The sequence below is a fragment of the Australozyma saopauloensis genome, chromosome 5, assembly GCF_035610405.1.
Source record: "Australozyma saopauloensis chromosome 5, complete sequence".
NCBI lineage: Eukaryota > Fungi > Ascomycota > Pichiomycetes > Serinales > Metschnikowiaceae > Australozyma > Australozyma saopauloensis.
The window spans coordinates 379,889-394,555 of NC_086135.1; the positions used below are offsets into that span (position 1 = coordinate 379,889).

Here is a 14,667-nt window from a genome sequence, read left to right on the forward strand (position 1 = left end):
ATATACGAATGAATGCGTGATAAATGAAGGTTGTTGATTTGTGGCTTTAGAATCAAGCGCTATGTACGATTGGAAGCGTGATAGTCTGGTATTTAGTAGATTTGTGGGTTTGAGATGTGGACTCGTCAATACATTTGATAGATCAAAGGGTGTGTTTGAGGAAGCGTACGAGTTGACTTTCAGAAAGTGGTTAGTTAGATAGAGTTGATGGTAGTTCTGAATTTTGTTGTATTGTATTGGAAGAGGTTCAATAGCATGTCAATGACAATGGGCAGCAAAAAATCAAGGAAGATAGAGGAGACCGAAAGCCGTCGAACTTTAGAACCAAAATCAAATACATATTTTGTGAATGCAAATATCCGATTGATGTACTGGATGACTAGTATATCATTACATGGCTATGAGAGGGGACAACACAATTGGACCAAAAAGAAGCCTCAAGTTTTGTTTTCTAACCTTTGAAATTGAAAGCTCATGGAATATGTTGTGGGTGCAAATCTCAATGGATGCACTGAATGGAGCAAGTCTATAACCTTATGTCCACCGAACTAGATAGAAAAACTTTACAATAAAGAATCTCAAAACTGTAACGTATTTCTACACTGCTTCTTCATAGTCAACCCACCAATCTTTGTCAAGAACAACTACCACTTTGCAAATGAAGATTATTAGAGCCGAACAGACACAAACAAAGAATGAAGACAAGAATGATAGGAATACAAAGACAAAAAACAACAAAACCTTATACAAAAACAATTGATAAAACCAATTCAAAACACTCCTCCGCCAAAATGAACATCTCGATAGACCTCACCTATCAACACTCACTCCTACTAACCTAACTACTTTTCAACCACTCACTATCGAGATCACACTCATATCACACACACCAGAACCCCAAAAACCCACCACAACCAATACCCAAACAAAACCTAAACAAACTGAAACTTTTAAAAATAACATTAACTTCACATAAAAAAAACTCTCCTTCTTTTCTCCCGATCCCTCACCTTTCCCTTCCGCGCACCCGTCCACCTCATCTGACGCGCCCATCCTCAGTGTGCACATCCACCGCTCTCGACACAATAACATCAGTCATCTCCTAGTGGTTCAGGCCAGAAAACATCCGCTTCTCGCCCCGGTCTCTCCGTGGAACATCGCCCCCACGCCCCCGAATTCTGCTGCCAAATCCCCCCACGGCACCCCCACGGATCCCCCACGCGCAAAGAACCCACTCCATCCCTAACCACCAATCGACCCAAATCAGGACCTGTTCCCAATGGACGACTTGCTGCACCACTACAAGGTGCTCAAACAGTTCTTGGACATCTCCCACGACGCGGAGACGCCGCGCAAAAACGCGTCGTCGCGTGCGGCCAAGGCGCGAGATAAATTGTTGAAGTTGTCGTCGGCCCAGTTCCGGGAACTTAGCACCGATGTGTTTGACGAGTTGCGGCGGCGCATCGACGAGCTGCGGTCCGAGCCGGACTTCTTGCTCCCCAAGCTGAATTTCCATCCGAAGCGGAACCAGGCGCGGCAGAAGTTGTCGTCGTTGCCGCAGCTGCGGTTCCGCGACTTGGTTCTGGATATCAGCTACGAGATCGAGAGACGGAACTTGCACATGGGGCTGGGCCTGGGCCTGGTCCTGGGCTCTGTTTCTGCTGCTGCTCCTGCGGCAGCTCCTGCTGTAGCTCCATCGTCTTCTTCCCATACCGTAGTGACCCCTAGTACGACAGGCAGTTTTAAGAGAAACGACTTGGAGACAAGGCCATTGTCCTTTGATATGTCTTCGAATCTGATCCAGAGAGAGCCCTCCAGCGTCTCCACCGGCGGCGACGCCATGGGCGCCGTTGCTGGCGCGGGCGCTGCTCTTGGCGTTGCCGGCGCTGCTGTTGGCGCTGCTGTAGCTCATCACCATATGTCTGGCCCCAGTAGTAATAGTTATGGCCACCAAAACGTAGAATCCGACTTGAGCGCTCCTCTCAGCCCCAGCGTGCCCCACTCCGCTTCCCAGCTTCCCGACTCGGCCCTCCCTGGCGCAGGCTCCATGTATGGCGATCTCGCTGTGCCCGAGTCAGCGGCCACTCCAAAACAGGCCATGGCCATACTGTCGACCACCGTGGTTCCAGCCAAGGCAAACATGACCTGGTCTAGCGACGAGGACGAAGAGGAAGAGGCAATGGCTCGTGCTGCCCCAGAAACCGCCAGACGTATCTCTTTGTCTGACACCTTCTCCATGAACAAGAACAAGGCGCCGCCTCGCATCGCCTCTTTGGAAGACCCCGAACCGTCCGTATCTCACATCGACGACATGAGCGTGTTGAAAGAACGATACGCCGCTCTCGAGCACGAGATCAATGACCTCAAAGCCCAGAACGAAGATGCTAGAACACTCATCGACACTCTCACTCAGGAGAAAGATGCCTATTTGGAAGAGAAATCAACGCTCCCCTCTCACGAGGAACACTCCGTGTTGCAGGAGGAGTTGGAGTCGTTGCGCTCTGCCAACGCTGCATTGAGATTGGAAAACCAGAACATCAAGGCCACCAAGCGCAGAGACAGCAAAGCATTGTCTCGTGACCTCTCCATCTCGAGTCCTACCGCAGCTGCCATTGCTGCTGTGCCTCTACCCACGTCTGCTCCTGTTGATGTCAATGCAGAACTTCGCAAATTGTACGAGAAATTGGATCTGATATCAGTCAAGCCATCGAGCCCTCAAACTAATCTCAAGGAGGAGCTCTTAAGAAACGAGGCCTTGCAGTGGCAGAGAAAGTACGAAAACATCCAGTCCAAAGATCGCGTTTCGTCCATCAAATTGCCCTCCAACGATTTGCAAAACTACATTTCTCCAACCGGGCAAATCTCCATCAAACGTGCCGCAAAGTTTTTCTCCCTCGTGGAAACATTCATTGAGAGTGTTAGTGACAAGAACTCCGACGCTGATCTCCTATTCGAAAAGATCTCTTCTATTGCTCTAGCAGCCAACAAAATCTCGAGCACTACTAGCTCCGCATCTCCAGATCTTCAGAACCAAGGCAATTCGAATGCAATCCGTGAAGCAGCCAGTCATGCTCTCACCGCGACAAGATACTATGCTACATACAATAACTTGATGCCTCGTGTTATTGTGGAGAGGGCTGTCAGTGAAATAGCATTCACTGTCTGCGACCACATCTCTGTGGCAAAGTTGAAACTTGATGACGGCCTGTCAGTCAATGAGAGCAGCTTTTTATCACAAAATGACACCTCCCACATGGACGGAGTTAGGCCTTTAAAGATATCGTCTAGAAGTGGTCCTGAACCCAAAGCATCTAATAGAGGATTCGAGCAGCAAGATATACTCCCCAAAGAATCTGCAAAACTCGGCCCTGCCTCAATTCCTATATTATCAGCCCAAGACTCCAAGAGGGTCATCGCGCCACAGGGAAGTCAGTCTGTTGATAGATCAATGACCATCCCAGAAGCTAATGATACCGGTGATGCACCTAGCAAGAACTCCAACACCACCCCGCTACTGGGAAAAATTGCCAATTTGTTTTCCGGCGCTTCTAAGACCGAGACAACTCAACCCTTGTCAACTACTGGGAAGAGAATCTCTACTGAACCTGAGGTAGACAACGAGAAAGAGAATTTGTATGAAACACACGGATCCCCACTGATGGCAAAGCCAAGTATTTTAGAAAAAGTCAAGCATTTCGAGAGCCAACAGGACTTGGAATCTCAGAAGTCAAAGAGAGCATCCTTTTCACCCACCTATTCCTCGAAGTCCCGGTTCTCTGATGATTTTGGCAACGCATCTCAACAGGAGGGCACAGCATCAAAAGCAATTGGTACCACAAAAGCAAGAACAAGCAGTGATACCGTGGACGAAGCTGCTTCGATTGCTTCTGATACCACTCCAACCAGAAGCAAAAGCATATTCCAGAGTTTGAGAGAAAGATTCACTGGTGACAATCAAAAGAATGAGACTCCAAATGGCCACAATGAAGCTCTGAAAGCTTCCAAGTCAACAAATGATGATATTACTCCAAAGGTCCTGAAATCAATGCTGATTGATTCTGGTAGAAACGAAGAGTTCCATGATGTCAGTGACACTCCAACATTCGCCAAGAAGACACAGTCTTCCTTGCCAGTAGATGTCAACAATTCAAAGTCACTTGGTATTTCTTTGACTAACGACAAGAATGCTCCTTCCGAAAAGCCACCAATGGCTGACAGTGTTACAGCTAACGTCAAGCCTACAACTCTTGGTCAAGCCTTTGTGCCCGAAAAGGTGACGCCAGCAAGCAAAGATACGACAGAGGCTCAAGAAAAGCCCTCAAAATCTTTTGTCTCAGACAAAGCCATGGGATTGGCTAGTGTGGGTGCTGCAGGTGTCGCTGCAGCAGTTGGTGCAATTGCTTTGAACACAAAACCCTCCGAGGAGAAGTCAATAGAAACCAACAAACCGCTGCAAGGCGCCGCCGAGACCGGTAGTTCCAATGAAACTATTCGTGCTCCAGCGCTTGTTGGGGACTCTTTGACGGAAACAAAGAGAGCCATCACAACAGGGCTGGGTGCAATCAAACAAGAAGCATCTACTGGTTTGAACTCTGCAAAGAATTCCATTGAGCAGCATGTTGATCTGGTTTCTCAGGGAGCTTCAGATTCGACAAAAGCATTCATTCCAGCATTGAACAACACTAACCAAGCTAACAGAGGACCCGAGTATTCTGTTGGCCCAGGCGCATTTAAAGTTGAGCTGAAAGACGAGGTCGATAACGGATCAGCCATCAAACCAGCAGGCCCAGAAAGCGAGCAAGATGAGCCAATCGAAAGAAGTCTCTCTCAAGGTAAACCTGTGGAGAAACTGTCTTCCATCAAAAATTTCTTCTCCGGCAAGGCAATTTCTGACAAGAAGTTTTCGGTGAAGAGAATTATCTCTGGAGACAAACTGAACGATTCCGGCATGACCGAAAGCGACAACCATAAGCTGTCATACACCGAAGAACTTGAGAATAGCCACCCCATAGAAGCAAAGCCAATCAAAATTGAGCAGATCAAGCAGGAGGTTGACGACAACGTCCAAGCAGAGAAGCCAAGCACGAGGGTCTATGAAGCAGAAAAGAAGCCTGAAAGCACCAGGGCAACGGGCAGAACTACGTTCGCTCCCACCACTTCTGTGATTCTGAGCAACGGCGCGGGAATTGATGGTGACGAGGAAGAGAGCGACTACGACGAAGAACAGGATGAAGCACGCCAGAGACAAGACTACCGTAAATCGATGGCTGCTGCTACGTTCAACATCGATCTCTTCAACATCGATGATCCAGACAACACATTGACGCAATTGTTGCTCTACTTGGAGCACCAAACTGTACAAGTGATCCTGACAATCCAGGACTTGTTGTCTGCAATCAAGAAACCAGATGTCTCCCGCGGAGAATTGCGTGGCAACTCGAGTGCCATTTCCGAGGTCATTCGTCAAATGACAGAGGCTACAAACACATCGATGAACCAGACCAGAAACCATCAATTGAAGGAGCATGGAAGCTGGGTCGTCCGCAGCTTGGAGGATTGCAACCATCGTATGAATGCGCTCTGCAAGCCTACTGCCGAGAAGACCGACCAGGAGTTTGCAGACCGTCACTTCAAACAGAGATTGGCGGGTATTTCGTTTGACATCGCCAAGTGCACCAAGGAGTTGGTGAAGACCGTCGAGGAGGCTAGCATCAAGGAGGACATCGCTCAGCTCGACGCACGGATCAATCAAGTGGATGACTTGACTTGAAGACGAGGATGGGAGGAGAATGCATGAATCATAATATTTCACTAAGTTTATATATATTATAGTAATTTTTTTGGAAGTGTTTGAGTAGCAGTGCTTATTACATTATCGGAAATTTGCCCGCAGTTTCAGCGAATGTATTTGGAGAGGAACTGCTTGTGTGTTGATGACTTTAGGGAATCTGTGGTATACAGCTGTTGGGAGGTAGAAGACCTATTGGTGAATGGGCGCGAGCTTCTCCAGGAAGACTTTTTCGGAAGAGAATTAGAAATTTGATCGGCCTTTTGCTGTGACAGAAGTTCTTCTTCGCGGAGTTTCTCCAATTCCGCCCTGATGGCTTCCGAATCGGATTCTTCATCTTCAGATTCACTTTCACTCTCAGAACTGGATTCACTTCCACCCTCAGAGCCGGAGCGAGTCTCGGAGTCAGCGCCCGCATCTGCAGAATCCCCATCCTTCTTTTCTGTGTCTCGTAGCGAATCTTTGCTCTGTATGCCTACACTAGGATCTATGGTCCCACTCACGCCGTTTCCCAAGGCCGCTTCACTTGCTTCGCCCGCCAGCAAATTTTCCGCATCGGAGTCGCTCTCAGAACTATAATCTAGCCCTAGCCCCGCACTCTCGTCTGTTTTGAGTCTCTTCTGCTCACTCTGCAGCGCATCCACCACAAATCTCTCCTTTACGCCCAGCTCCACGACATCCAGCCGAAACTTGAGCTGCGTATGCCCTTTAAGCAGCCGCGCATGCTGGATCGTATCTTTGATAGCCTTTTCGTAGCCTCTTTTCCCTTCTAGCGTTGGGCGATGGTTCATCTCGAGCAGTATGCAGAAATCTTTACACTTATTTAATACAGCACCGAAGCGAAGTTGCCACTTGTCCTTTTCCGGCGAAATTTGCGACCCACAGCTACTCCCGAAAAGAAATAGATGTACGATCGGAGTATCTATTAGTACTCATCGCTGGGTCGTCTCTGCAGGTGCATCATCACAGTAGATTGGAGTGTGGGGGAACGGTGTAGGTCCATCAACTAGCGGCTTTTTCTGTCAATTCCGGTGGATTTCGGTCGAAAGGATAGTTAAGGTGTATAAATTCAAGAATTTGACCCGGCAGAACACTCGGCGGCCCCAGGTATACCCCCTCCGATGCTTTTTTCCGCCTGAATCGGCCCAAATCGACCTAATTTACCCCGAAAACGATGAAATCGATCGTTTTCCCAGCGCAAAACTCAAACTTCAAGTCGCGCAAACGCGCGTTCGGCTGCTGCCAGCGATGCCGCACGAAGCGCATCAAATGTAACATGTATCTCAGTAACTTTACCACGCACGGATGTGAAAACTGCCAGAAGAAGGGCCAGGAATGTAGTCTTGTAGACGGGTCCAATGGCAATGTGTCGTCGAACGAGACGGCAGCGCTGTCCAGAGAAGCGTCGGTGAAAATCGAGGATCTGGGAGGTGCTAGTGTAGCCGCCGCCGGGTATGAACGAGTCGAGGGCTACTTGGACGCAATGCGGGCGGCACCCGAAGAGGTCACGCCGCAGTATCTCAAAAAGGCGTTTGGTTTCAACCTCAGCTTGATCCTGGACGAGCTGTACCAGTACCTTCTGTATGGCCATCCGAAAGCGGTGATCGAGTCCAGATTGGAGGAGGACGTCACCAAGTATCACGAGAGCGGGGTCATTGTCTTAGAGCTGAAGGAGGAGGAGTTGCCGGCGTCCAAGCAGAGCCAGCTGCGCCATTTCAAGAGCTGGGCGCACTTCCAGTTTCTTCTCCAGATCCATGCATTCACCCTCTCGAGCCGCCGGTTCCACTTCAAGACCGCGGAGATCAAAAAGCTCGTGGATATTTACTTTTTCAAAATCAACGGCATCTTTCCCATCATTTGCGAGGAGGAGTTCTGGAGCCTTTTCAGTGCGGGCACTGAACCCTCCATAGTCGTATTCGCCATGATCCTCCTGATTCTGCGCGACAAATTGGCAGAAAACGTCTTTCGCCAAGTGTTTGCCAGAGTTGAAGAAAGTTCCGGCAATGATGAGCGCTTTTATCTGGACTTAGAGTCGTTCATTGACGAGCTCAACTTCAAAATTAGACAGCTCTACTTGATTCTCAACGACCTCGGCGACTACAATAAGATCAACAGGTTGGTCACTATGCTTCTTTTGAGCTTGTATCATCGCTATGACAGATTGGGAGGCGAGCAAAGCTCCCACGATCTCACCTGTGGCATCAATTTGGCTTTTGCGTTGGCAATACACATGAAACCTACCAAGAAGTTTTATACAAAGGAGAAAGCTGCTTATTTGTCTGATCTCTGGTGGACCTGTTATATCATGGACCGGTTCAACTCTGTGACCAATTTCAAATGCTTCTTCATCAAGCACGAAGACTTCAATTTGGATTTGCCCTATGAAAACCTGAATTTGCTTCAATTGGTTCAACTAGCGAAATCTTTTGAGAACATGCTTGTCGCGCTTTATCAACCCTTCAACAATGTACATATGAAGGACCAAAACAATGATCTTCAGTCACGACTCAGAATCTTCAATGCTGCCGATTTCCAAGACTTGGAGTTTGATCTCTGCTCTCAGGAAATCGCTTCAGACTCAATGAACTTCATAGATATACCGGGGATCGATGATCTCCAAACATTGAAGGCAAAATATGTGGAGGACACCATTCGATTACTTTCGCGCCTCATCAATAATACTATTATTCTTGTATCACAGAAGGGTTTCTTCAACGATCCAGCAATACATAATCTGGTTCCTAAAAAGAGCATTTTGCGTGCGTCCGGGAATGTCTTGTGGTACATGAAAAAGATCCCGGAAAATCTGGTATTGCAAGCGCCCATTCTTATATTCTGCTTACTTCTCTCGATGTCATGTGGCTTGAAAATGCGTGCTCGAAATGTCCTAGGAACAAACGATAGAGAACTCGAAGATGTGAAACCATCTTTTGAGATAGAAGGGTACATGCTGGAACTTGAGAAGTTCCGGAAAGGATGGTGGATCGTGGACGATGTCTATAAACTATCAAAAGACTTCATCGAACAGCTCAAAGAGACAGAAAAGAAGAGGAAAGATATCGAACTGTCAATTCAAAACCGAGATGAGAATAATACGCATCAGTTACAGGCTGGCGAGCTTCGCTCTGCAAATTCATCTGCATCTATCCAAAACATTTTACAGGTTGCCGCCCAAGACTCTATTGACCCATTTTCAGTAGATGGATCAAACTTCTTTTCGGGCTGGGACTTATCCAAGATTGCTCAGTATGACAATTTTTTCGAGAATATGCAAGACGATCTTTTGAGTATCGACATGTTCTCAATGTGAGAGCCCTCGAGTATCACACAAGTAATAGCCTGAGCACCAAAGCAACTCTCTGAGCTAATTGAAATTGTACCGAGGATTCATTTCCATTACGATAATAACTACGCATGTTTGCAATTTCCATGTCAATTAAAGGTCTAATAAATGTAGTACTTACTCATTGTCACTGACAATCTCATTTTCCCAGTCGACGTCATCCTCACCTCCGCCACGTTCGGGCATCAATTCTGAAATGACTGGTCCGCCAAGGACTGTCAACATTTCATTCACTTGGTCGATCAAATCCGGGTCCAGCGCTTCAGCTCCAGCACTGTTAATAACTCTGTACCCTTGAGTGAGAGCCGACTTTGCATCAGCAATGCATGTTTGAATTTCCTCAACGTCAGATTTGAGTAGAAGCAGGAGGTCCATTTCTCTATAGTCGCCTTCGATAGGGTTCTTCTCTGCGTAGAGCTTCTTTGCCTTAAGAATGTAAGCCAAGCCCTCGATGTAGAAACAGTCTAAGCAGTTGTCATTGATCTCGCTCACGGCTACTGCAATTTGAGGTGCTAAATCGTACATGGCCAATTCGATGGCAAAGCGGGCAAGTCCAAGCAACGGCTGGACCAATTCGATATATTCAAAGGTGGCCTCGTCACCTTCTTTCGTCTGCTGTTGCTCCAAGAACAGCTTCTTCTGCGAAAATAGCTGCCACGACTTCTGTAACGCCTCCACAGCGTCGTCCTGTTTCTGCTGCGAGATCCGGATCAGCGCCAAAAGCGAGAGCGCCTCGGGGTTCTCCGGGTCCATGTTCAAGGAGTGGGTAATGAGCTGGTCGCACTGCTCCTCTGCTTCAGGCTCCATGCACAAGTCGGTCATCCAGATCTCGATCTCGGCGAAGATACCCTGGTTGATCTTCGATATTAGGTAAGCCTGCAAGGACTCCTTAGACGTGTGAACCTTTGCCAACTCACGAAGTGCTGCATCGGTGTCATTGTCTGCATTTAACTGCTGCAATTGATCGTTCAACTTGTTAATTGCAATGTTGATCAAAGTACAGCCATCAGCACCTCCGATGATCTGGCCCAAATACAAAAATTTCTCCACACCAAAGTTGGCCTCAGGATCCAACTCAGTGGCCTTCTGCAATACATCATATGCCGATTCGACGTCGTTGGCTTCGAGTAAAGCTTCTCCAAAAACCTGGAGAAGAGGTACGTTTTGTGGGTTTTTCTTGATCTCAGGAGTAAGCAACTCAATTGCCTTGACTTCCTGCGAGCTCTGGAGGAGTGCACGGGCACGGCCTATGATCTCGTCCATGTTTGTGTTGTGTGTTGAAGAATGTAAATACCTAGTGGGTGTAGGGATGGAGATGAGATGGAGATGAGATGGAGATGAGATGAGGATGAGATGAGGATGAGATGAGATGAGCGTGGGGTAGATGAGTAGACAGTACATAGACAAGAGAACCATCTGAAATTTTGATTTAATTTATTTTAATTGCTACTTCAATTTCGTATTTTGTGGATTTTGTTGCTTGGTATGCTATTTGGCTCTCTAATTAGACTCACATACTGTACCTCTGAGAAGATAAGATAAACGATACATTCTCAGAACTGTGCAACTACAATTGAAACAAATCCAACATTGAATTCGACACTGATAGAGCCGCGCTGAGGAAACTGACGAGTCAGTTTTTGTTTTAGATCACTTACCGGGACGAAAACGCCTATTCGCTTCATTCAATCCACATCCCCATCACACAAACCACGCAAAGCGCCGCAAAGTGCTGCAAATGTCATTGTCTTCAATTTCACCGGCAACAATCGACCGGCTAGAGAGTGAGTTCGGCATCCTACATCTCCTCTACCACCGGAACCGAAACCAACATCGCGTGGCAGTATGGTGGCTGTCTTTGGACATGCTCCATCGTAACGTGCGGAAGATTCTTTCAAATCTACGAGAAATTGAAACCACCAAAAAGATCTTGCAGAAAGAGCGCTTGTTCAGGAAAGCTGTGCTGATAGCCAGACAGATGATACGAAAGAAGTTGTTTAAGCGCGCTAGCTACGACTTCAATTCAATAATCGCACTTGGCCAATTCGTTACGTTGGGAATGGTCTTGGTTGCAAACACCAGTGTTATATATAAACTTGTGGTGGAGATTAGCGAAGCTGACGGTGGAGACAAGAAACTATCACAGAGCAAAACAGTAGAAAGGGTGATTGATCCCGACGACTTAGGAGAGGAAATCGAGGTGGCCCCAGTTGCGCTCCAGCCACTACCGCCAGCTTCGAAGGATTTACTGGACATTTTCTCAGAGAAAAAGTCAAAAATTAAGTACCATTCAAGGAACGAGAAACCCAATAAAGTGGTCAAGGATTCGGGAGAGAAGAAGAAGAAGAAAGACAAGAAGGAGAAGAAGGACAAGAAGGAGAAAAAGAAGCGCAGTGCCATGGACGACATTTTTGGATAGACCTACACTTTTGAAACTTACACTCTCATGTACAATATTACTATATAAAGACCGCCATGATATTAAGCACAACTAGAGAGCTAGACCCAATTCCCAGAATAAAAAGTACAATAATACAGGTTCATAACTTCGTGGACAACGACACCGCGCCTCCTATATGTTACATGGTATTCTAATGGGAATACTGTGACATAATATGAGACATCTGCGTAGGGAAGCCGACGTTGGAGTATGGGTCGGGATGCATCATTGTCGCATTATGAAGTGGCATGGGGTAGCTCATCTGCTCGGTATCTAGACAATACTCGTCGTCGTAGTCCTCGAGATTGGAATCGAAGGCTGGGTCACGAGTCAATGGATCCATGGAGGCCATCTGCTCCATGTTTGCAGCAGTGTGAGGGCGCGAAATGTGCTTGGCGGCTTGCAGAAGGTCCAGCAACTGTGGAGTGGCAAGATATGGCGCCGAGGTAGACGCAACTGTAGATGGTCCGACGGATGACACCGACTGGGTAGGCGAATCGCTCAAGTCATTTGCTGATGAGTTGAACAACGGCGTGACTGTGGAGACAGGAGTAGCGAAAGCTGGAGACTGGTACTCGGACTTGAGAGACGAATAATGAGGACTGGTCTTGTGGCCCTGTTGTTTCTGTTCCTTCATCATTCTAGCCATTTGCTTCTTCAATCTGTTCTTGATACGCGACTTGCCCTTGAAGCCAGCAGGCAAAAACTTACACTCGGCACCCTCGATGTGGATCTCTGTCCAGATCTCAGCGTTTTGGAACCATTCGCCGCACATGCCGCAGGTTCCGGAAGTTTGAGTCCGGTCCTTGGTGGAAGTTCCACGAGGATAAGTGAAGTGCCGGGACTTCAAGTGGGTCTTATATGTGTCTCTACGAGAGAAGCCACCGGTAGGGTGACACTTGAACGAGCCCTCGGCATCCGGCTTGTACTGGACGTTGTCGTGGAATGGACACTTGTAAGCCTTTTGGGTCAGATGTTTCTTCAAGTGACGAGTCAAATAGCCCCTCATCTTGAAGTTGGACGAACAGTGAGGACACTGGTAGTTCTGGTCGCCATTCTCATCGTCATCGTCCTTGTGGTCTTCACTGGAAGAGGACGATGGCGTGTGGATCTGCAGAACCGAGAGATCACGCAGTTTCTTGCCCAGAAGCGAGTCGTTGTTGGAGGACGCGGATGTGACCGGAGACAAGCCAATCTCGGAGCTGACGGTGGTGGCGTTGTTGGAGGCGAGGTGAGAGGTAGGCTCGACGTCATTCTTGACGAAACGGTTGATGGGGGACACCTTGAAAGCATCCAAGTCGTTGCCGGGAGCAAGGTCGTCGGAGAAGACCCAGTCGATCTCACCCTTATCGTTCTTGAATGGGAGCAAGCGGGTGGTCAAGCCGGTGGAGCAAGGCTGAGGGCCGTTCTCATTACAAGGAGACCCGTTCGAGGACAGTTTCTCGATGCACGTGTGCTCGGCAATCAGCGGAAACAACAGCTTGGGCTTTTCCGCTGGTTCGGCCTTCACAGCGTGGCGCAGCTTGGAAGCGATGTATCTACGGTACTGGAACGTGACGGTGGCAACTATGCCCACAAACCACATGTAGTAGGTGAGCGACGACACCAGGGTCAACGACGAGAGCGATATCTGCTGGGCGACCAGGCCGGCGAGGTCAGATATGAGATTCATGGCTTGATTACTCAGACGGATGGAGTCGGAAAAGAGCAACGGAACGCGAGCGAAAAAGACGGTTTTAAAAAAAGGAAAACTTGTTCTGGGAGAAACGGCCGCGCGATGTTTTGGTTACGGCTCTTTTTCTCTTTGGATTCGCAAGTTTAAGCTAAAAAAAAGTTGAGTTCCTCGGATTGGTACTAACACGCACTCAGACACACACTGGCACGCAGAAACGGTACGGAAAACGGGGAGGCAGCTCTAGAAGCACAGGAAGATAAATACGCCGCAGGTTCAAATGGGAAAATATCCGATGGAAGTGTGGAGTAGCGGAAGATACAAGAAAGCGATCTTTTTTTGACCAGGAGGGTGGGAAAATGCGGTGGTACAGACACGACCGGTGTGACGGGTTGGAGATCTGGGGGGGAAGCTGAGAGAGAGATAGGAATTGCGCGAGGAATGGAACTGCGAGCAGCTGGGGTGGGCGGGAAAAATGGCACAACCGAATTTTTTTTTTTTACTGGCAAAACGGAAAATTTAAAATTTCCGATTGACGGTAAATTTCCAATTGTGTGGTTGGTTGCGGGATTTCCAGTATTTATAAGGTGGAGACAAAAAGCCGCCTCTCTGCAGGACGCTGAGGGTCCCGCCTAAATTTTCAGATTCAAATCGAGCGATGCTGCTACAGGTGGTCTCAGTGATTCATAGTCACCGGGTCGTATAGCAGTTGGGCAATTTGCGTCGGTTGGGGTCAAAAAAAAAAATGGCTGGAGGAGAAATGCGTCTGCACTTGCAAATGGCGAAACGTGTCGGCGGCGCGCCGGCGGCTGGGCGCCGGTAGGTTTTATTTTTCTCGCGAATTTGGCGTTGTTCGTTTTTCGGTTCTCGTGTTTTGGTTTTCGGTACTCGGCTCGTGGTCGGTTTGTCGCTCTTCGGAACGCGCAATATTCGAGTCGTCAGCCGCGAACAGTCCGTAATTTTTTTTTTTTTGAATTTTTGTTGGTGGGGACTCGCCCGCCGTTGGTGGGAAGCCCCCTGGCTCTATTGCCGCCTGTGGATACCCCATGTTCTAGATACATGTGTCCCGGGAGAGGAATGGGGGTTTTGGGCGTACGGGCGCCGGAAAAAGGTCGGTTGTTTTTCGACACTCAGCTCAGTTGATCGAGAAACTAATTGTTTCTTAAAAAATCCACATTTCACAATTCTTTTGCCGTCACAATTGGCTATTTTGCGCTCCGGAAACCTGAAACATCCTGCAGGTAGCAAGCACCATTCTGATACAGAACTGGGGATGGTGGGGGAAGTACTTCTGTAACGCCGTTCCTGCAGACAGGCCACATACACAATATCTTTCTGGGCTTATTTGCAACCACTTCCAAAAAAAGCTCAGCCCCAGAATAGCAGCTCTGTATTGCGTGAGAAGGCTCAGATTCAAACTTGCC

At 48.0% G+C, this 14,667-nt stretch overlaps 5 protein-coding genes across 5 annotated transcripts; 3 read left to right on the forward strand and 2 right to left on the reverse strand.

Moving 5' to 3' along the window:
• Window positions 1–1,279: 1,279 nt before the first annotated feature.
• On the forward strand, window positions 1,280–5,770 carry PUMCH_004058 (uncharacterized protein; the record flags this gene model as incomplete). Its single annotated transcript, XM_063023008.1, has 1 exon — window positions 1,280–5,770. The coding sequence occupies one exon, from the start codon at window positions 1,280–1,282 to the stop codon at window positions 5,768–5,770; it is 4,491 nt and encodes a 1,496-aa protein (XP_062879078.1).
• A 1,192-nt stretch (window positions 5,771–6,962) lies between these two features.
• Window positions 6,963–9,098, forward strand: PUMCH_004059 (uncharacterized protein; the record flags this gene model as incomplete). The annotated part of the gene is made up of 1 exon (XM_063023009.1): window positions 6,963–9,098. The coding sequence occupies one exon, from the start codon at window positions 6,963–6,965 to the stop codon at window positions 9,096–9,098; it is 2,136 nt and encodes a 711-aa protein (XP_062879079.1).
• A 150-nt stretch (window positions 9,099–9,248) lies between these two features.
• On the reverse strand, window positions 9,249–10,547 carry PUMCH_004060 (uncharacterized protein; the record flags this gene model as incomplete). Its single annotated transcript, XM_063023010.1, has 1 exon — window positions 9,249–10,547. The coding sequence occupies one exon, from the start codon at window positions 10,545–10,547 to the stop codon at window positions 9,249–9,251; it is 1,299 nt and encodes a 432-aa protein (XP_062879080.1).
• Window positions 10,548–10,869: 322 nt separating this feature from the next.
• On the forward strand, window positions 10,870–11,550 carry PUMCH_004061 (uncharacterized protein; the record flags this gene model as incomplete). Its single annotated transcript, XM_063023011.1, has 1 exon — window positions 10,870–11,550. The coding sequence occupies one exon, from the start codon at window positions 10,870–10,872 to the stop codon at window positions 11,548–11,550; it is 681 nt and encodes a 226-aa protein (XP_062879081.1).
• Window positions 11,551–11,722: 172 nt separating this feature from the next.
• On the reverse strand, window positions 11,723–13,243 carry PUMCH_004062 (uncharacterized protein; the record flags this gene model as incomplete). Its single annotated transcript, XM_063023012.1, has 1 exon — window positions 11,723–13,243. One exon carries the CDS (start codon window positions 13,241–13,243, stop codon window positions 11,723–11,725), a length of 1,521 nt encoding a protein of 506 aa, XP_062879082.1.
• Between the last annotated feature and the right edge of the window lie 1,424 nt (window positions 13,244–14,667).